The 22587-nt window shown below is 41.0% G+C and overlaps 2 protein-coding genes across 4 annotated transcripts in view; one reads left to right on the forward strand and one right to left on the reverse strand.

The window, feature by feature from the left end:
* Positions 1-18663, forward strand: LOC145436380 (alpha-(1,6)-fucosyltransferase-like). 2 transcript variants are annotated; one of them, XR_013914294.1, is made up of 10 exons: positions 1-884; positions 2700-2734; positions 2972-3128; positions 5355-5463; positions 10421-10661; positions 11500-11722; positions 12073-12258; positions 13780-13948; positions 14371-14465; positions 15755-15891. XR_013914294.1 is itself a non-coding variant. In XM_080313723.1 (9 exons), exons 1-9 carry the CDS (start codon positions 685-687, stop codon positions 16070-16072), a joined length of 1638 nt encoding a protein of 545 aa, XP_080169849.1. In that variant the 5' UTR covers positions 11-684; the 3' UTR covers positions 16073-18663. The 2 variants fall into 2 exon arrangements, 1 of the variants encoding a protein (XP_080169849.1); XM_080313723.1 differs by lacking the exon at positions 14371-14465 and having other exon boundaries at positions 11-884; positions 15755-18663.
* LOC145436381 (neural proliferation differentiation and control protein 1-like) overlaps positions 18613-22587 on the reverse strand; it is a 9725-nt gene continuing 5750 nt past the window's right edge. The window contains exons 4-8 of one of the 2 annotated variants that reach the window (XM_080313724.1): positions 22202-22324; positions 21996-22089; positions 21231-21310; positions 19937-20078; positions 18613-18875 (exon numbers count right to left, since the gene is read on the reverse strand). In XM_080313724.1, the coding sequence (XP_080169850.1) occupies positions 18735-18875; positions 19937-20078; positions 21231-21310; positions 21996-22089; positions 22202-22324 (580 nt within the window). In that variant the 3' untranslated portion in view covers positions 18613-18734. The remainder of the gene's footprint in view (positions 18876-19936; positions 20079-21230; positions 21311-21995; positions 22090-22201; positions 22325-22587) is intronic. The other variant, XM_080313725.1, reaches the window with a different exon arrangement.

The raw sequence follows: 22587 nt of genomic DNA on the forward strand, positions 1-22587 counted from the left end.
ATTTTCCTGAAAATGGAAGCGGTCTTGACTTGAAATAATTGCGTACAACTCGACCAAGATTCTTGCCGTTCTAGACGACTTCATACAAGTCTTGCGTGACAGGATCGATGCCCAGAAGCTGTCTTTTATCTGTTCGAATAACTATATGTTAAGGAATTAGCGTTCGCCTGGTTAGCAAAGGTTAAGAATCACCGTTTTATGATAAGTTACCGTCCTTTTAATCGGGGAAATCTTCAGAAGAAAAGGGTAACTTAGCCTACGATTACCGTACAAGCACATACTTCGTAATTGCACTCATTTATGGCATCTTTCTCCGTTAATCGTTAATAGCAATTCGGTCACTACCGACATCTAGTGTGTTTGTAGTAGCCATCGTGTTAATTGACTACAGTCAATATTAATTATTCTGACTCAGTATATTTGCGGACCTGAAGCACGGCCGATTTCTTAAATTTTTATGACAGCGCTTACGCGGATTAGATGGCGAGGCAGGGCCTAGATAAATCCTCAATTATAGTACTTGGTGAACATTTTTATTTGTTCTCCCCACCTGCTTGATTGGCGGTACTTTTTTGACCAAACGATGCTTGGTATGACCGTTTGCTTATATAGGAAAGCGACGAGATGACAGGTGAACCGTATAGCTTTAGTAAATGATTGAAATGTTGTGTTCTTTTCTACAGCATGAATTTCTTTTGTATTTATGATTACCATGGTCGAGGTATTGTTTCAGTGAATAGGGGCGGGTTGAGTTCTGGAGGAATTATGATTGCACCTACCACGAATGGATTTATTACTTTCTTCAAGTGTCGAGGAAAGAAAGGTTTTATTATAATACTGTTTTTCATTTTCTCTGGAATACTGGTCTCAACCAGATATCACAGGTGAGTTCAATTTAATAAAACTTATCTGTCTATCGGTACGGTATTCATAACATCTTCGCTCTGAATACATACATACATGTACGTACAAGTACATTGTACTAGCAGAGCATGACCAGCAGAATCCTTTAATGACTGTTTATGGAAGCATATATTCACATAAGCGGTGTCTTACAAAAAGTCTTGGGCGATATTGCTAATAAAGTCACGACCGTCGGAATCATACAAAGTTCAGTTCCATGTAATGGTGATCACCGCAGGATTGTGACTTGTACTTGGAGCCTTTTCTCAATCAGACACCCCCTCGGCATAGAATATGTACTTAGAGGCATCTGTACAGTAGTACACTTGTACACTGAATTAGAAGTAACAGAAGTTAACATAAAAAGGACAGATGATTGAACTGAAATAGCATGTGTCGTCAGGCGACTTGGAGATGCGTCAAAAATTATCGACCACTGACCATACTATGATTTCTTAAAACAGCAATGTGCTCACTGCTCATAGCCGCTTACGTAGCAGACACATCAAACATATAGTCAAAGTCTCAAATTAATTTCGCTTCTCGTTTGCCTTGAAACGAAGATTTAAAATGAGAGCTTATCATAAACACATACTCAGAAGAGACAAGTGGCTTGGTATGTTGCTCAGGGATATCTAAAACTATAGTAGTTCTAGATATCCCTGTGTGTTGCTGAACAGTCTGCCGCTCTTATCCGCAACTAATCACGTGTCCGCAGTCCTGCAAGTGGCCCATTTCGTTGCTGTCGCTGATTACAGAGCAGAAGGCCCAGATTCTTAGGCTATTATTCGGCCAAGGTTGCCCCTACTGCACGGGCGCCGAGCCTAATCACTTGGGTTTGACACTGTCCGTCCAGTTGACATATCAAGTAGGCTTCGTGATTATTACTATCAGTGGGCTGTCATGACAGCAAATAAAAACCGTAGGTTACTGCCTTTACTGTCACAAACTACCGGCAGTAGTTTGTAAAATGTACGTAGGCGAATACTCTTAGTAAAGATAATAAATGAACAAGCCATTTGGGGTACAGAGCTTCGGAATAACAAGAAAGAGTAACTTTATATTGGTAATTTATTTGCTAAAAGCTTTTCGAATGACTCTCAGCGAACGTCAATAATAGGGTGAATCAAATTCGAAATGTAGGACCTATATCTACAGATTCTACACTCTCTATAATCTTGAAATATTTCCTTAATGTTCTGTGTTGTTGTTCTCGGTTATTTATAACAACCTAATATGTACTCGTTAACGTTGGTTTTGTGTCGCTACTACCGTATCTTGCCGGTCTGCTAGTTGTTTGTTCTTGTTATTATTAGGTCATATAGTTCCTACATTTCGAATTTGATTCACCCTATTACTGACGTACTATTACTGACGTTCGATACTGACGAGGGTCAGTCGAAAAGTTTTGAGCGAATAAATATACAATATATGAGGCTATCGTTTCGCCGTAATAAATGAGTGTTTTGAACGGATTGTCGATGGATGGATGACAATTGGTTTGTTGTAATCCTTTACCGGCTTATCTATTTCAATGGGCAATGACAACTTGCCGTTATATTTCCATGACATACCCCAAATTACAAACAATGATGTAAGACAAACTATATAACTCGTGAACGTACTACATGGGCTTCATCATTGACAGCAATATAACGGCATAATGGATCTCCATATCCCAAATGCCTCTTTTGAATTCACAATAATATTCATCGTGACGACGCTTGTACCGTCGTTATTATGTTCATATTCTGGAATGACTAATTTTAATGGATTTAACGTTTTTCTTTTTCCAGTGCGGGATTCCGACGTCGCAGTTCTTTTCCCCCATGTAAGTCAATCTAGTATTAGTAAAATCTGTAGGTACGTGATCTCACAACCAATCATTCGACATATTGGTGATATCTAGCATATGTTGAGTCTGCTGTACCTGACCAAACAAATTATTTTCAGCGGTACAATATGCTGACAAACTTTGATTGGTCCTATATTATGCTAAATTTGATGGAATATGTATATATATATTAGATATCATCAGATATAAAGCGAAGACCCATTTTCATTTCAGACGAAAACGACTCCCTATCGTTGGAGATGGAATTGCGATCCTTAGACGCCAGTCAAGACTTCTTTTTATCGGCGAACGCCATTACGAAAAAACTAAGGAGTCGATGGCTGTATGGGCGGACCACTAATCGGAAGAAACACTTCGACGACGAATACATGTAACCTTACACCAGTGCTCTTCAACCTTTTTCGTCGTGGTAGACCCTTTCAACGTTTACTCGAAACTCGTACACCCCTGACCACGTAATACACTTATTCCTTATAGTAAGCCTAATCCAGGAGTGTTCAACCTTTCTGCTATTCAAGGCCGTATTTCGATAACATATAAATAGCATACGGCCGCATTCCGGTGGAGAGTCGCCATGGTCCATCTGGACGTCATACACTCATGGTAAATTGGCTACTTGGAGCTTCGCACCGCCATCACTGATTTCTTGAGATATACCTTGCGTATAAAAGTTTTTAACTGTAGCAGCAGTACACCCTCCGCGCACGCTTACTATCTATGCACCCAAATCACAAGCATAAATGCCAGTAAAAGTATGTGGACTTATCTTCTAGTCGCGCGGAGCGCGAAAAAAATTTCCACCTTAAAAATTTATTTCGTCGATAAAATTGGTTGTTTCATATATTACTGTCAAATATTCATGCATTCTTGGCCCACGTGATCAGATTGACCGGTAATAGAGCTGATGCAGGGGATCTTCGAAAATTTCGGGCACAAAATTATTGATGATCTATCTTCTGGTTTTTATTAATCACTTCGTTCATGTTGTTGTTTTTTGACCTCCCATCGGGAGTGTAGGCATAGTCGATATATATATATATGGGAATCGTCCAAACGTACCAGAAAAACCTTCATTCGTGAGACGCGCACGATTCCAACTTGGTATTTCTTTATGGGATGCATCATTTCCTTTGCGGTTCGCATTTGTACGGTGGGGCTTAGATTACACTATCATATTGAAAACGAAAAATCCAAGTCACCCTGAATCGCGCCAATCATGAATAAAATTATCAAGTTGAATTGAAATCTATCAAAGATTTGGGAACCAATTCGTTGGATATTGACGGCGGCCAACACACGCAATTTATTTATGTGTAGAGGGCCGCGTAATTATTGTTTAACGGCTGCATGCTACCGGAAGCCTGATGTTGAAACAAGGATGAGCAAGACTGCAACGTATAAAAAATGCCAAGTACTATAATCAAGGCTCGAGGTTACCGGACCAAAATCGAATGCAGTGATACTTAAACACGACCCCCGAGACCCGCTGGCTACGCCCTTTACAATTATGTACACATTGTACACTGCGCTATCTGTAAGCATCTCGCAGTAGGTGCAAATTTAATATGTTTGAGCTCAACCGATAAGTCAATTACCAACGTTTAAATAATGAGGAGAAGCATTTGCTCATGACATCACAAAAGGAATGTAATCTACAAACTGCGTACAGCTGATCTGAAAATTGTGAGATATTGCACATCCGGCCAACATGTTCTGAAGCATAAACTTGAATATTTATTGTGATAGCTATAGTCATTGGTCTGTTACCCCCCCCCCTCCACCCCCAGTACATCCCATTTGAGAGGTACACCCGTTTAACATTTTGCTACAAGGGTGTACGATACACCCGGTTGCAGAGCCCTGCCTTACACCGCAATGAAAATATACTATTTTTAAATAACAATGCGAATTATAAGGCGATTCATTTTTGTTGTTACCCGGTATCACATTTGAGCTGATAAAAATAATACATTGAACTTACAAAAGCACATCGGATCCGGCCATCTAAAGAGGATTCAAAGATGATGCGAATGTTATTCAATGGGGATCTAACTAAACAGTCCGGTCTGTTACTCGATTACCAGTTATTCGGAGGTAGCTAATTTCGGAACATCAGGGAGTATATAGTGACTAAATCAAAGTGAGTGATGGCCGTACACTACAAAAGGCGCAATTTTCTAAAATATATTCAGTTATTGTGGTACAGGAGCTATTTAACCCGGTTGTTATAGTAATTTCACTCGTAAAAGTGAGGCCAAGTCTAATTTCGAAGAATACAAAGTGTGGCAAATACGTAGTTTGATTACGGATAACTGTTGAGTAGATGTGGAATTTGTGAACAACATAGCCGCTTGAGCAAGCAGTGCAAGTAGGCCCAAATTATGTCAGTAGGCGAACTTCAAAAGAGTATAGAAGTACTTCTTGACTGACCACCCATTGAATCGCCTATAGTGTAATTTGAATCTAGTAGCATAATATTAAATCATTACAAATATAGCTCTACGCCAAATCCAAGTCGAAAACATCATTGTATTAAAGATGTCTTGCATATTATACTGCCATTACATTTATCTTTCATCGTGAAATCTTTCCATAGCGATCTCAACAATAGAGTCCAAACACTGTTGCAGAGGACGGAGAACGAACGACGGTCACAGTTGAGGGAACTCTCGAAAGGTATCCGTGACCGAATTATAGAAATACAGGTGAGGCTCGATACTCCACTGCAGTGTTTGTCAAATTTTCAAATTTTTTATCGCCACAGAACACTTGCAACCCTAACATCGTGGAATATCATACGATATTTTATAATAACATTTAGCAAATGCAAACGACGACATTATCGGTACTTGTAAGGATATGCATTAGCGTAGATAGAAGCCTAGCAGTCAGCGGTACAGCGCTGCTGCTCAGGAATTACCGCCGTACATTTCTACTCGATTACAAGCAGGGCATGGTATGGTATGGAATGGAATGGGAATTCTCCATACTCCACACCCGCCAAATCGTTCCATACCATACTTGACTGTCTTCCATACCATAGCAACATTCTTCCATACCCTATTTGATACTTTTTCCATACTTTCGCAAATTGCCCGACCTCCCAAGTGATATTCTGTTTTTGGTATGTGGAAATGTTTCGGCGTATTCAGTCTAATTATTATGGATTAAATTATCCATTTTAAACAGCCCTGATGCATCAATGATACCGTGAGTTTCTTTAATCGTCAACAACCCTTTTTTCTTTATTCCCCACAACCTGAAATCTATAATTCCACCCTACACTTTCGCACGGTACATAACTCGAAAGAAATATGTCATTTCATCTGTAACGAGTCCGGCTATGCTATCAACTAGCGAGTCCGCGATCTCCCTGAATACATATTCACATACATATGAACTCTTATTATAACGAATCAGGTGATTTCAATCACACCATTTCGCAGGCTACTGAATAACAATGTATATGGGGGAGATCGCGTGCCGCTGTCCATCTGATTCTCGCTAATTGGAGGCACCAATACGATTGCTTAATTGCAAATGAGCTATTAGCCGTAAATATCAGAGATACGATCGGCATTTCATACCGACGTTTAATAAACGAGGCTAATAATGCGATTTTCCTTTACAATTGAGTCTATACCCGACTAGAAACTTCTGAATGACCCTCCAGTTCGAAACCTCTGCATTAGAATATACCTTATAATTAAGCCAATTTTTTTTGACCTAAAAAACGGAAGATTTTGACCTAAAAAATCTATATTTTGACCTTTTTTGGACCTAAAAAAACTGAAATCTGACCAAATTTTGACCTCACGTATGCAAATTAGGTGTTTTCGCATATAATGTTAAAATTGTACTACTTATCTTCATTTCTGGTTGGAACTGTCTGTCCTTACAAAGTAGATTGGCCTGAAAAGACGTTTTTGGCTCAAAAACTGACAGATTTTTGCATGAAAAACTAGTATTTGAACGAAATCTGACCCTATGAAGAATTCCAGTAGTTACATTACGTATTCTGGTGGAAATAATTAAAATTTGCTGTAGTACAACGAAAGATCCTTTCCTACATTCTCGGGTAGAAAGTGTCTGTCCTTACTACGTAGCTTGCCAAGAACGGAGAAAGAACGTTCAACAGCAGCATTTGTTGGCTGACAACACTCAAGTTGTGTGCACACTGCTGGTGACAAAGCGTGTTGCTTCATTCTGACAATGTTGTCTATATCAGTGGTTCTCAACCTTTTTCACCTCGCGGACCGGCAAAATTTCAAAAAATGTCTGGCGGACCGGTGAACTTTCAAAATTGGAATGAAGCCAAAATGTAAAGCATGCAACCGTTTTTTGCAATTATTTGGTGCTAGAGAGTGACATTTAGAAGGTTTTGATCGTAAATAATTATCTTCATGATACCATCCATGTGATTTTATGGTAGTCAGTCTGCTGAGTCGATGTAAAATGCCCTTGTCCAGATAAACGTGCTACCGTCCAGAGTCGTTTACAGTCGTTCGCATCGAAGTCTGTGGGCTTAACCGACCACGCCAACTCGAATTATATTCTTCTCTTTGACAATATCGAGACAAGAAGCGTTTCGGAGTCGCACCAAGCACCTTGTCGTGCTACCTTGCTCCTTGCTCCTTGCCCACTGCCACCAGACGCATAGACTACTCTGGCAACTACAAATACAATGCGTGACGCCAGAAAACACCTTACAGCAACTATACCGGCCGTAGGCTACCTGCCGAAAAAGCACTTCGTCAGCCCAGCCTCAAAAGCGTTGGTCTTGGTCCCATCATGGCGATAAGCCAAACTTCCGTACAGTTGGGTGGATATTTTCACTTGTACTTGTGAAGACATTCGTTGTACTCAGTGTATGCAAAGAGTTTGAGTAGCTTAGTCGCACCAATAGCGAAAATTTTCCATCATTCATGACTCAATCGGTTTTCTCGCTGCCGAATTTTTGGCACGCCTTTCGTAGATGTTAGCCTAATCTTCATTATTATGTGTTGGTACGTCGTGGCGCGGTAATGGCTGACGCCCAAATGCCTGTTTCTATAAATCATGCGTATTTCTCGGAGAAGGGTACCTAAGAAGCAAGACATTTAGTGACGCTAAATTGTGCAAAGCACGAAAAGAAATTGAAAAATGTTGAGAAAAGTTTCAAAAAAATACGCTATGATTTATGTTCATCAGGGTTGTAATGACTCTCGAGAGTCATTTTTTTTTTCAAATGAAAAATGACTCGACTCGACTCGACTCGACCTGAACTCGAGTCATTGCGTATGACTCGGACCTAGTAATATGACTCAAGACTGGGTCTACCAAGACAGGCATTTCATTGTAATTTCGAAGAATAGTAAAGTTATCACACTGATATTATTTCGTCTATCAGTACTGGTACTTGAAAATGCTACCAGAAACTGTTGAAAATGAGAGAAATGAGGATACGTCATTATGAATGAGAAGCATTCAATATCACCGAGTAGAGTTGTGAAAAGTGGGTTTCACATGACATTAACTCGAAACTGAACAGTCCACACAATGACTTGGCCTCGGACTCTAGTCAAAACACGATGACTCGGACTCGGCAGTCTACTCAGTGACTTGGACTCGGACTCTACTCGGTGGTGAATTGAAAATGACTCGACTTAACTCGAGTCAAAACTATAAAAGTGAGATTGACTTGCGACTCGGAACCTTGTGACTTGGTTACAACCCCGATGTTCATTTACAAAATAATTCCGGGCTATTTTCAAGCTCAGCCCCTCTCCGATTGGGCGGTTTCGGGTGCCCCGGCTATGGTCCTGCACAAAATGAATGAATTGATGACGAATGTTCGCGCAAACTGCGCTGTTTAGCGATGAGTCAACTCGTACTGGTTCTATACTTATGTCGCTCGGATGTCGTCAAATGACACGTCTGGAACTTTAAGTCAAATTGAACATGTTTCCAGCCGGAATGTTACCTCACAAAGTTCTGAATCAGTTTAAAACTTGATGTTTTAGTTATTTTATCAATGGACAAGCCTTTTACATTGCATCTTGAATTTAAGATATAAAATTGTAATATACTCGGCGGACCGGCAGGAATATCGTCGCGGACCGGCACCGGTCCGCGGACCGGCGGTTGAGAACCACTGGTCTATATCACAATTTTTCAGCTTGCGCTTCTTGATATAAGAACCATGCAATGTCCAAGCAGTCTTGCTTCAGCTAGGATATTGCGGTACGTTGACCATAAAACCATGTCACTATTTGTTTCATATGACCATTTATGATTCACAATGAGCAGACGATGGTCCGTTTACAACGGTAGGCCTATAAAGTAGGCTACAAGCTGTAAAATATCAAATGATAAGTTCACCGACAGCGCAAAATCTACGATACAAACGAAATGCAGAGGTCAAAAAATGTTTGCCTTTGTAAACAATTTTGACAAATTTTGACCTAACGCTACAATTTTGACCTAATTTTGACTTTTTTTGACATGTCAAAAAAAAATTGCCCTACTTATAATATAAATTTACATCACTACAATCATTTTGGTACAGCGGTTCAAATATTCATTTTTCCCGCGAATCTGTGGGCCGCGCATTAGATTCAGGAGCCAAAATCAGGGTGTCTATTCTTTTATCAGAGATAACCAAATTTCATGAAGTTTAATGCGTGTTGTAGGCCGGCATATCGTACCGTCGCTCCAAGACAAGCTACATATTTTTGAATTACAATGATGGTTATGTCAAATAGATATTGCGTGATGATCATCCTACCAAAGCGCAGAAATTATTTCCAAGTTCAACAAATTGATATAAATATTCATGTAACTTTTAAATTCTCAAAATTTGCGATTTTAAAACTCCCTTGGTAGTTTACGGACTGAAAGTTACGATAAGCGAAATGCCAGTTGTAACGCGACATTGGACGAATATCGTTCGTTTTTATGATATTTAGATTTGAATTGATTTGAATATTCATTATTAATATTGTTTTCGTTCATATGCGCGTAACTCTACTTTGTTGTCTTCAAATAGATGTCGACCGGGGTGGGTGAGTGATAAATAGCAATTTGAGATATGAACAATTGAACATATATAGTGAGCGATTTTCTGAGGTATGCAATCAATTTGACAAATCGAAAGTAGGATCATTGTCATGATTCTGGCAAAACTGCCAAAGTATGGAAAAAGTATGGAAGTATGGAAAGAACATTCCATACCATACTTAGGAAATTTCCATACCATACCATACTTGCACTCTTCCATATTTCATACCGAAATTTCGTTCCATACCATACCATACTTCCATACCATACCATGCCCTGATTACAAGTAGGCTACAAATAGCAATGTCAAAACCAATTCAAGTGGAATATGAAATGAAAGGTCGGAAAGGTAGGCCTACTCACTTAAATGTAGTTTCGAAAAGTAGACTGGGTCGGCGGGCCACATACTTTAGCAGTTGTTTGGCCACTTTCGAAATGGCATGGTGTAAAGCACTTCGCTACTGACACCCAATAGCGCAAAAAGGGCGGCATCATGGACGTCATGGTAAATGCTGCTGAATACACTTGGAGCAAGTGTTCTCGACTCGGTGGACCAGATGCCGTTGTCACATCCTATTAGGGATTATCATGAATCGGCGCTGTAATTTCTGCACGCGTTTTTAGAATCCAGCGGATTGTGACACGGCGAAGTTGCTGGTCTACGACGTAGCGACGCGACCGTATGGATTCGGAAGCAATATGCACATGATAATCATGCATTTTATTCATTCCATTTATTCAAATCGAACGTTTGTACTACAATCTAGCGGCTGGACGTACGACGACAAGAGTTGGGAATACTATCTGCAACCGTTGGGAAAGTGTACATACGAAATGGATTCGGAAGCACTGCCCATTTTATCAGGTATATAGAATATAGATATATCCACTTAGCAGACATTCTTGAATGATAATGGTGTAAGAAACGATTGTATATACTTGTACGGTCGAACAGAGCATATCGCTACGAAATCACCCCGTACTGCAGTAGCAAGACAACGCACGCCTGCTCTGCATTATACAACTAAATACAGAATTGGTAATAAAATACTGAAAATATCGGCCATCCGTTTAAACCAGATGGACCTGACTTTGGTATGTGAGTTTAGGCATCACAGGCTCGCCTTTTTCTAGCACTGACTCGACGCATGTAACCTGAGGCATATGAATAGCCAGGATGAAAAGTCGAGATGCGACGTTGAAAATTTGAGATAACATCGACTGTTTCACATACATTGTGCCGTTGTGACATTTATGACATATCCTTACGTGTGCTCTAAGTCTAGCCTTCGAATCATTTATTTCAGGTCATGGATTCAATCTGCCACCAATCATCAGGCTCGTATACAGTTAGCTCATGAGAGAGAGAGAGAGAGAGATGGTATTCTTTTTCGCCTGCACCATCGAGATGCTTTGACGACGGAGTTGCGATACGGCCCCATGAGGTCATCTAGTCTGCGCCCCCGTTTTTTTTTCTCCTCCATGCTATCCGTGATTGCTGAGCGCCTAGCAGGATAGCTGCGGATACCAATTTTCGAGTCTTTGGTATGACCCGGCCGGGGATCGAACCCACGACCTACCGTTCGAGAAGCCGGACGCATAACCATTACACTATCTCATGTTGAATAATTTCGGAAAACCAGGCCTTCATAAACACCGCCCTTCATTTGTGAAATCAATTTTAATAAATGATTTATCTATAGACGAAACACAAAGAGAAAGAATTGTTCAGTCACGCGGCTGGATGGTTGACATCGATTGGTCAGTTCCTGAAAATATACTGGACACCCTCAAAAGAATCCACACCGATCCTTTTGCTTGGTGGGTCGGGCAGTTTATGAGTTACGCCTTCCGATTGCAACCCTGGCTTGAAGCTCGCATACAAGCTATCGAAGATCTCATTGGCTTTACTGACAAAGTGGCAGGGTAAGTGATAGCTAGTATATGGTAAGAGTCCTGATGTCGCAGGTAGAAAAATCGAACTCTAGATGTCATCGAGCGAAACAATTATCCTGAAGCGTGCAATGTCGGAGAAAGTATGATAACTATGATGGAAATCTAAAACGAAATCAATAATTCTTCTTTTTAGAGAATTTCTACCTAAAATCTAGGGTCACAAATTACCGATATGATTTTAGCTTCAGGACTTTTGGAATGAAATGGAATGTTGGAAAACTTATTCAAAAAATCTCCTACGAACCGGAATTACAACCCATAGTCCGAAATAAAGCCTCTCGTGGCAATTCACTGATCAGCTAATTCTCGTATGTTTTTAGAATTCATGTCAGATGGGGCGACAAAGTCGCTATCTTTGGTAGCGAGGCGGCCAAGCACGATGTGAGCGAATATATGGACTTCGTGGAAACCTGGTTTCGAAGTCACGAGTGTCGGGGCTGTTTAACTCGTCGCGTGGTGTATGTTGCAACCGAGAACTCGGAAGTATGGGCAGATTTGAAATCAAGGTGAACGATGGTTGCAATCGACGGCATTCCCGGTGCTTTTATTCATCGTAAAACACCTACGTGATCAACAACTAAGTACAGTCGATTTCGCTTGATTCGGAAACTTTGATTCCGTTCACTTTTTCCCGAATTAGGCAGAAAATTAATTGTTCGTTCCATGGTCATGCATGATGACGGACAGCGCATTAAAATTTCGGTCGCAAAAAATGAGTTGCTGCTGCATACTGTAGTACCAATCGGCAGTGCCATTTTCAGAACCGTAACTGCCGCACCCAAACCCCCCAATTGGCGGGCCGAGATCGATGGGGACCCAAAATTATTTCGTAAATTACCATAAATTATCGAGTATTGCTTTGAATATTTATAGAACTTTTTTCAAATGTTCTTCACGCTTCGCGCGATATAATTTCGCTGGCTGTTTTGATGTTACTATTGGTACCCCCCTCAGAAAGAAACGCGTAATTTTTAGATATAAGCACTTCGGCGTAGGCCATTACCGCATCACGACACACCACGACGTTGACAATTACGTTTCGGCTAACATGCGACTCTGCGAAATGTACTACTAGAAATTTCGGCGGCAAGGAAACCTCGACCCAAAAGATAGGCCTCATGTTGGCCGCGACCGATATATAGGCCTATATATGTCGAATTTTCCCTTGTCCATAGGTACCTAAATGGATGGCGCCAAATATTCTCGTCCTGGCAATCCAAGCAACAATTGCTACCAGTAGACAACAATTATGCACGCCGTGAAGAATTGCCACTTTGAGAAGTTCTATAAGTCTGGTACGTAACGTACGTTTCAGCGATTCCGAAATCGTTTTACTATGCATCAGAAAGGTCACGAAATAACAACACACAACAAAGTAATTGATAACAGCAGGCCCTCCCGCAGATGTATGCGTATTGACTATGGGCCCTAAATTTTTAAAGACACCAATTTCGTCAGAACTAACGGTAAATCTGAGCACGTGGGTTAGTAGTTAAAAAATCGAAAGTAATCTATGCAATTCCAACCCCATTGGCCGAATTCAATCATGACTAGACAATAGTAGTTCTCTAACCACCAGCTTCGCTCCTCCTCCCAGTTTGGTTTATCACCCTACCCTGTGGAGGGCCCAAGAACAGCGTTGTGTGGGGCTGGGGCTGACGAAGTTCTATTGCGGTCCTATGGTCATTTGTAATTTTTCCTTAGTTGCAAATATAAACCCTGCGATTTCGAAAGTACAGTTTCCTCCGATTGAGTGCCTAATCTACGTTTTGACATTGTTTACTTGATAACTTTCTGACGTTTCAGTTTCTACTTGCACTCGAAACATTTACGTTATGAATTAGAACTCGGTGTTTTTACATATAATTGAGTAGGCATTCATGTCATTTCTTCTATACTCTTACAGGGACAGATATGCCTGACTTCATCGTACCAACTGTGACTACTTTGACCACCTCAGGACTAGAACTATTCCAGCTGATATACAGCTTTGTAAGAACGCGCATTCATGACTTTCATAATTTCAGGTATCCAGAATATACCTTCATCGGCGGTGGCTTTGTGGATGAAAACCGGGATATAAACGCACCGATTTTCGTTCCATATCGTGGACGAAAATTCGTTATTCAATCGGTCCTGACTGACATGTATTTTCTGTCGAAGAGCGACTATGTCGTGTGTACTTCGTCATCGAACGTGAGTGCCCAGAAAAGCTACGAAACCTTCTTTTCTTCGGAATATGAGATTGACCTGAACTATAGTTTGAACCGATGTTACAGACCTAAACTATGCATGTCGGCTACCTGGTGATTCGGATATTCATCATTTTGGACAGGACGTTTCTGATATTATAGTTGGGGCTAGTGCTAGGGTTACATTTTGACTATTTTTTATACGGGATCGCTAACGGAATCCGAGACCTCACCATAACCCTTTATATGTATTACAGAGCATATGTGGTATTGTATTAGTATTGTAGTAATTCTACCTGTTCGGAGTACTCGGTAGGTTTTGCCCACTTGTACTGCTGACTCAAGTAACTACGATTTTAGACTACTGATAGTTTTCAGTTTTTTAAGCAAAACTAAGCCTGGAAAACTACTTTCTCACATTACCAGAAATCGTTACTTCTACTTCTACTTGAGTAAAAATGTACGACGTTGCTTCTTCTTGGGCTCCACAAATGGCTCCGTCGACCAACTCTCAGTGCAAGGTAAATGTCCGAAACGTCTCGTCCGTAAAGACAAATGTCCGAAATGTCTGGTAACCATTAGCATAAATAGGGTCTCCATACGTCCTCATTTGGGTGGATTTGTTTTCCTTTTTGAAGAAACGTCCACACTTTGCTTAAATGTCGCCCTTTTATACAATTTGTCCTCCGTTTAGCCTAAAATGACCAAAAAGACCACGCAAGACGTTGAAGTTCGTCCTAAAAGATAGACAACGGGTTATGCGGGAGTCAAATCGGGAAAATGACCTTTTTTAGTGAACCCAATGAAATTGGCTGTGTTAATATGATTTTTATTTTCGTTTCAAGAGCCTGTGAAAAGTGTCCTCCTTTCCCAATCTCAAAATATGCCAACCCTAGTATAAACCACTTAGGCTTGACCATCCCTCACAGAAGCTCTCTGTAAATTGAAAGGTATATTCCTTGCTAGAGAGGGAGAGAGATATTGGAAGAGAGGCAACAGAACACGACAGGGTTGTAATGACTCGAGTCATGACTCGACTCGAGTCCGACTCGGGTCATGATTTTCTGATGACTCGACTTGACTCGAGTCATTTTTTCAAAATACGGAAATGACTCGACTCGAGTCAATCTGTGTATTGACTCGACTTGGACTCGAGTCATTGCGCATGACTCGAACCAAGTCATTGACTTGAGACTTAGAAGGCCAAGACAGACATTTCATTGTAATTCCGAAGCCAATACACTATTGGGATTTCGTCTGTGGGTACTGGTACTTGAATATGCGACCAGAAACTGCTAAAAGTGAGGAAAATTGGTATATTATAAATGCGAAACATTCGATATCACCAAACAGAGTTATAAAAAGTGGGTTTACCAATACTGTAACTGGAAACTGAGCAGTCTATACAATGACTTGGACTCGGACTCGACTCATAATTCCATGACTCGGACTCGACCCTCTGCTCGTTGACTTGGACTCGGACTTGACTCGGTGGTGAATTGAAATGACTCGACTTGACTCAAGTCAAAACTATAAATGTGAGATTGACTTGTGACTCGGAGCCTTGTGACTTGGTTGCAACCCTGAAACACGAGGTCTTATTTGAATGTTGTTGTTAGTCTTACTATTGTTGTTTTTGGCATTTATCAGGTTTCGACAAGGTCATTGACACCAGGCCGATATTCCTTAATATGTTTCCTGATCGGCCAACTTTCATTTTAGGATTTTGTAAGACACCTCTTAGGCGGATCAGATCTCTGGCGTCCCATGAGAGTCATCGACGGCCTTTCAATGCCCTGCCTTGTTTCAGATTGGCCGCGCGGTGTACGAGCTGATGATGATGGAAAAAGTCTCTCCACCCGACAGATTTCAGAGCCTCGACTTGTATTACCATTTGGCCGGCCCTCCTCGATACGCGGCAGTTCAAAGCCACAGGAAACGCGACCCGAGCGAGCTTGATATGCAAGTGGGGGATGAGTTGTCTGCCGTATACGATGCCTTCTACAGAGTCTCGGATGGATATCACAGAGGCGTCAATCTGAGAACTGGCCAGGAAGGGAGCTTTCCATCGTACAAAACAGAGATAACGGTTAAAGCTCTTAAATGTAATGTATTCGAAGGATTGTAGCTATAGGAACGCTTTTGTAGTTGCAATGTCGTTTGCGGTAGGCAGATGTTATATCTACTGTTGGCTGGTCGGAGAATGGTTAATGGCTACTAAATCCTGTGTCGTGTAGCTGGACACGGAGCTTGATACAATGAGTGCGGATTGGTCCCTTTCAACCGGATAAGCCACGGAGACTTTAACCAAAAGTCATTTTATCCCATCTTTCCTAAACCGCGGGAAGTTGAGCCGAACGTTTCGTACGCCTATTTCTTAGTGAGTCATTAGGCCTACGTAAGGATATACTCACAGGAAAATAACTTGAAAACGTAGAACCCTAGTTCCAGACCGGTAGTTCTTAACTGGTGTTCCACTGAACATTAGGGGTTCCATGAGCCGGTCTCAGGGGCTCACCCTGGAGGTGAAGACACAAACTCAACTCATGCGTATGATTTTTGATGATACGTCGGTTATCATTGGTTGTATGCAATTAGGCCCGATCAGCAGTCGAATTGTTACTGTTGTGGTCGTTTGTCGTATGCAGTGACGAACGCAGGAGAGGTCGGTATCAGAAATCAGAACCCCGTTCTTCTAAATTCCAATTCTATACGCAATACTGATAATATCATTGGTTATTAATACGGTTACCATACGTCCTCTTTAAGAGAATTTGTCCTCTTTTTATAATAAATTGAAAGTGTCTTCGGAGGACGCCTAAACGCCCTCTTTTTTGGTAACTTATCCTCTTTTTTCCTGAAAAGGATTAAAATGCCGTGAAAATGCGACTCCTGTCATTAAGCGATTGGTATCACGCTGTTTCGTTTCGCCCAGACTATACGATGACACTTTTCAAGGCGAAGCCTCGCATTTCTGAACTAGTGTCTGAATGGGAACAGCAGAAATCACGCTGGTTTGCAATAAATACTCATTAGAATGTTTTTTGTTCTGTGTGAAAATTATATTATAATGGTTTCGTTCTTTTACTCTATAGATCCACAGTTCATTTTGTGGACCAGTGATCTATAGTAATATGTTAATGTCTATAGTTAGAAGTGTAATGTGGTGCATTTTTGTTTTTCTGGCTGTGCGAAAATTTATGGTTCGACGAAGGCTTGCAGATCAGCGTAAGTGTTCCGGAAGTTAGTGAAGGTGGAATGTCTATCCTCGTGGACCATAATTGTTTATGTTGATTACGGTACTCAGAGGGTCTTTCGTTTCCATGTGTAAGTTCGTATGAGTCGACTCTCAGTAATATAAACCAAGGTCACGTTGAACTCGCAGAACTTTTGCAGTGAAGCCACGCAGGCCTACTGACTACGACACGTACTAGAGGTAGTGGAATTATCGATACTGAATATATCAGACCGCTGAACTGTAACGTATCGCTTCGCTATAACGGTATCATATCGCTTCGAGATCGTGTTAAACACGGTGGCCAGACTGGTCACACGCTGGATGTCTTTCCTACTGTATCGACTGTCTCGTGTTATAGTGAGGTAGTGACACGGCTCGATGCGTATGGTGGTAGAAAATGCCCCAAAGAACTTTTGAGCAAGGCCCCATTTTGCAAATTAACTTTTTCAATCTATACAACGGAATTGGTGCAAGGTTTGCAAGCGTGCAAGTTTTATTTGTGTCATGCGACAAATTAGAGCCATCACTCAGTGTAAGATACATCGATTGAAAATAGCAGCATCAGTATCAGCACAAATCTTTGGTATAGGAGGGTCAGATGAACTTACGGTACTACTTAATTAATCTACTTCAGAGCGACTACTGGCATGGTCGCTTTGAATTTTGGCAGATCGTTATAATGATTCTATCGCGATTTCACGGACAGCGCAATTGAAATGTTCGCATTAACAATCAGGCCATAGAATGTAGATATGTCATCGTCTCCGAGACAATGTGCGTACACAGGGGCTAATCCAATATTACCGATGGTCCTTGTACTTCGCGGCTTCCCACACTAACTTACTACAATAGCCTACAGAAAACAGTGTGCGAGTAATATAGGGACTGTAAGTGTCAAATTTAAACATAAATACTATCATATGTATTAACCTATACAAGCATAGCAGTTGAACGCGAGGATATATGAAAATTTGACGTCATCAACAACACCAGGTAAGTTGATAATTTTAGGAAATTCTCAAGCTCGCTTCGGCGATACGGAGAGCTGTTAACTATTGTAGTTGGCAGGGGATCGCAAGGTACAGCAACCGTTTTAGGATTGGTTACCGATATTTGATGTGAACGGCGGATAAAACCCGCATATAAACATCTCGCATATGGTTATCTCGGAATTGCTGAGCTTGCCTCTATTCAAAACCGTCAAATTACATCAGAATATAGGCCATCGATATTAGCTAATTTTCTGTGTTGGTATGTGAGTCGATTCTATAGATTATAGAGATGTGATTCAATAATAATTATCTTGATTGCTTTATAGAAAATATATATTTTGGCAGCTGTATATCTATGATGCTGGAACTGGTGAGGAATTATTCGTCTGTAGGCTACTTCTGTCTTGGAATGCAAGCGATCGCATTTATAGCACCGAACTGGATGCAGTACCATAGAATTGCACGAAAATATTGCGAACATTCGAAAAACATGCGCGTCAATGCAACGTGATCAATCGTGGTAGAAAACTTAAATTGTGCGTCCATCGCGATGTCCACCGCTACCGCCCACCCACAGTGGTTGAATAGTCCAGTTTCGCAGTGACGATGTTGCCACCGATCGTAGATGATGAATATGAAGATACATTTGAGTCTGACGAGCCAAACAGTGGGTTTTCTATCTCCATAGGTCCGTCGGAGGCCTGGAAGGAAACAAATCCATGACCTTCAATTAGAGAGATAGTGTAATGGTTATGCGTCCGGCTTCTCGAGCGGTAGGTCGTGGGTTCGATCCCCGGCCGGGTCATACCAAAGACTCGAAAAATGGTATCCGCAGCTATCCTGCTAGGCGCTCAGCAATCACGGATAGCATGGAGGAGAAAAAAAAACGGGGGCGCAGACTAGATGACCTCATGGGGCCGTATCGCAACTCCGTCGCCAAAGCATCTCGATGGTGCAGGCGAGAAAGAATATCCATATCTCTCTCTCTCTCTTCAATTAGAATATGGACAATTGGAATATTGGGTCTTATGCAAGTGAAGAAATACTGCCAGTAATTTCGTAACGGGCTAAGCAGCGGAGACCTGCACTCGTGCAGCCTCACGACCATAGAAATTCATTTATACAACTAGCGTTCAATGGCATAATTCGAATTTTGTTTCAGCTGCAATTCCTTTACAGTGACTTTGAAGGAAATTGCTGCGGCCCAATTTTTTTCCCAATTGTATCATTAATTTGAGATCACATCATATTTAGAGTGCAGTGCCCCTTCAGGACTTGAGAAAAATACTGTCAACTGCGACAGTGCAATTTTGCGACATCTGGGTGCAGTATAATGTATATTAGGAAACAACACATTCGCAGTTCTTTCTGAGAAAACAGAACATTCAAAATTGATTTTGTGATTATTGCGAGGACTTGGTCTTGCTTAGGATTCATCATAATCACGCAAACACGTAAACACGTGTGATATCAATAAGGAAGCAAGAATTTTCTCGTTGAATTGAAAGTTTTAGATACACTTGCCGTGATTAAATTTTGGATACATTTTTATTTTCGAAGGATAGCCGGTCTGCAGTTCGATTAAGGCGCTGGCTTTTGAGCAGAATCGCTGCTGGGAACTTCAACTTTAGACCACACCATATTTACAGCACAGCGCCTCTTTAAAACTACCGAGATCTGACTACAAAGATTTAGTACTATGGGATAATTCAATCTGAACCGACCAGACCGCCGTTAGGTACAACATCCGTCCTAAACTCACCGACGCCAAGCCGGGGCACGCGTAAACAGTGTATTCTCCGTCGCTGTTCTCCTCGTCGCCTTGCGTCGCGTCCGTATTTGTGTGATCGTGGGGCGAGTCGGGCGTGCTGTGCTTCGAATGCGAGCTGCCGTTGCTTGACACGCTGCGAAAACGAGTTTTGCGAAGGTGCAGATTCAATTACGGACGACAGCAAATGAAAATCACAGCAAGTAGAACCAGAACTCTCGAAACCAGACGCTGTTAGGCGATTGCCTTATTAATTTACAATAGGTCGGTAGGACAGCGGGACACTAACTATATATCGGAAATATGGTTTCAAGCCAGAGATCGATAACGGAGTACTGCTAATTTATCGGTGTACTCAAGTAGGTTTCGACTACTTGCACTACTTACTCAAGTGACTACATGTTTTCAGACTACTTCCACAACTACTCGAACAGTTTCTAGTCACAACTAGGCTTATTTACACTTTGAACTTTCGAATTTGAAAAGTAGAATGTAGTTTTGTGATAAGTTTGGGTGACTATTTTGATTGAATTTGTCATGAGAGCCGGGTAGAGTAATCCCTGGATGACGATTAATGAATCTATTTGCGAAGATTGCGCATATTTCCAGTGTCCTTTGGCGTTAGTCAAGATACATCTTGCAATTTCGAAAGTCGCCACCTCTGTTTAACTACTAAAAGTATGCGATTCCTCTACCAAATCTAATTTACAAGCTATATACAGTTTTCAGGCGTTTCATTTTTCTAATTCCGCTTGAAAAATAAGTTCTGATATGTCTTGGAAATTGTTACTTCCACTTGTAATAGAGAAGAAATTTAGGACGTCACTTCTGCTTCAGTATCAACGCCGACTACTTCTACCGCATTTATGTTAAACTGCCCACACATTACACACCTCATGTTAAAGTTGACGTCATATTCAGGATATTATTAACCTTCTCAATTAAAGAGAGTTTTTTCGCTTTCTTTGCATTGGATTTGTGTACCACGAGGCTCTAATTTTTTATCAAAAGATTATAGCAACATATATTTAATCGTTTAAACATATAACTTAGCCGTGGATTCTGATACGTTTTTCACGGAACGTTCTGAAATTACAAAAGCCAGCATGAACCGATTCTCGCTTGGATTTTAATTCACTATCAGCTGACGTCAAATCAGCTATGACGGGCTGAACCTTTTGTTTCGAATATCTTTATAGGCTATTTTTCATAGTTGTAGATTATTATAATGACACTACTGATTGTGACCTTATTTAATTCAAGTATAGGCCTAAGGAACGCGAGTTACCTGTTCATCTTTTTCAACCTCTGCTTCTGTTGATGAAAATGGTATTGCTCCGCATTTCGATTTAAGGTCAAGTCGATAGGCTATAAATAACATCGAATGTTAATTCAAAACCGATTGAAATTCAGTTGTGAGACATATACTATTATCAATGCAGTAAAACAGACCATCACTAAGAAACGTAGGTAAATCATCAATACCGAACCGGTACGTGTCGACACTCGACAGCTGCACGAATAGGCGCACCGCGAAGGGTTGCGATTGTATAACTAGATTATGTCCCTATGAAACAGTGGCAAAATGGTTTCAAAAGGGAGGTTTATCTGGGATCTTCACTTTCACCCTAAACGTATTTGCGGTGTACGACGAAAGCCTAGTGGGCCGTGCCATAAGTGGCCATGCCAGTGATTATAATAAGAATGATCTGCACATGTGTGTAAAATAACCGTCAGTCCGTGATCTATGGCTATATTGACTTAAAGTGTGGCTGTCGAAACAATATGAATGCTAATACAATAAAAGCAAGATGGGCTGCATTGCATTGCATAAGACAGGTTTCAATAAAAATTATTGGACACATGATAACATTACGGTTCTGTCGTTTTGCCCTGTACTGGACTTCTGCAATGCACACTAAAGGCCGTGAAGACCTTCAATTCACTGCTATGGTATATCACCTGGTCACATAGTTCTCCTACTTGTAAGGATATCGTGTAAGTTATATGTCGGACACGACAAATAATAATTACTATGCAAACGCTCTATTACCGGTCCTTTGTTGGCACGATGCAGTGGATTTGGACCTGTAACTCCATACGCAGGGTAGTCCGTCTTTTCCGCTAGCTTGGCTAGGTTGTTGTTTCTAAAAATACATCACGAGTAAATACAAAACGAGCAAGAACTGAATAATCAAAGAAATAAGTTGAGTGTCGATGCAGAACATCATCATGCTGTCAAAGCAATGTGTCACTTACGTCACGCCTTTATGGTTGATTTCAGCTCCATCACCCATTGGTTGATAGTCGTTATGGATGAGTACCCTCGAATCAGAAGAGCGGTAAAACACACGTCGTGCAGACGACATCATGTCAGAGTGCCTTGACAAGCATGCGTGATTAGGATACGTACACAAATGTTAGGATACGGACGCAGAGACATCTAATTATATTGGTCGTTATCTCATGCAACATACAGTTTTCTACACACTGATTCAACATGATATATTTCAATACAACACTGTGTAATGTGTATGTTACCTCTACACGTGTTATACTTGGTTTTCAGTGAGCGTGAGCAATGAGCATAGTAAAACGTTAGTCACATACAGTCACGGGGAAAACTACTTTTCTTGGTTATACAG

This window comes from Botryllus schlosseri, chromosome 3, assembly GCF_051294905.1.
Source record: "Botryllus schlosseri isolate E-star chromosome 3, Bs_hap1, whole genome shotgun sequence".
Lineage (NCBI taxonomy): Eukaryota > Metazoa > Chordata > Ascidiacea > Stolidobranchia > Styelidae > Botryllus > Botryllus schlosseri.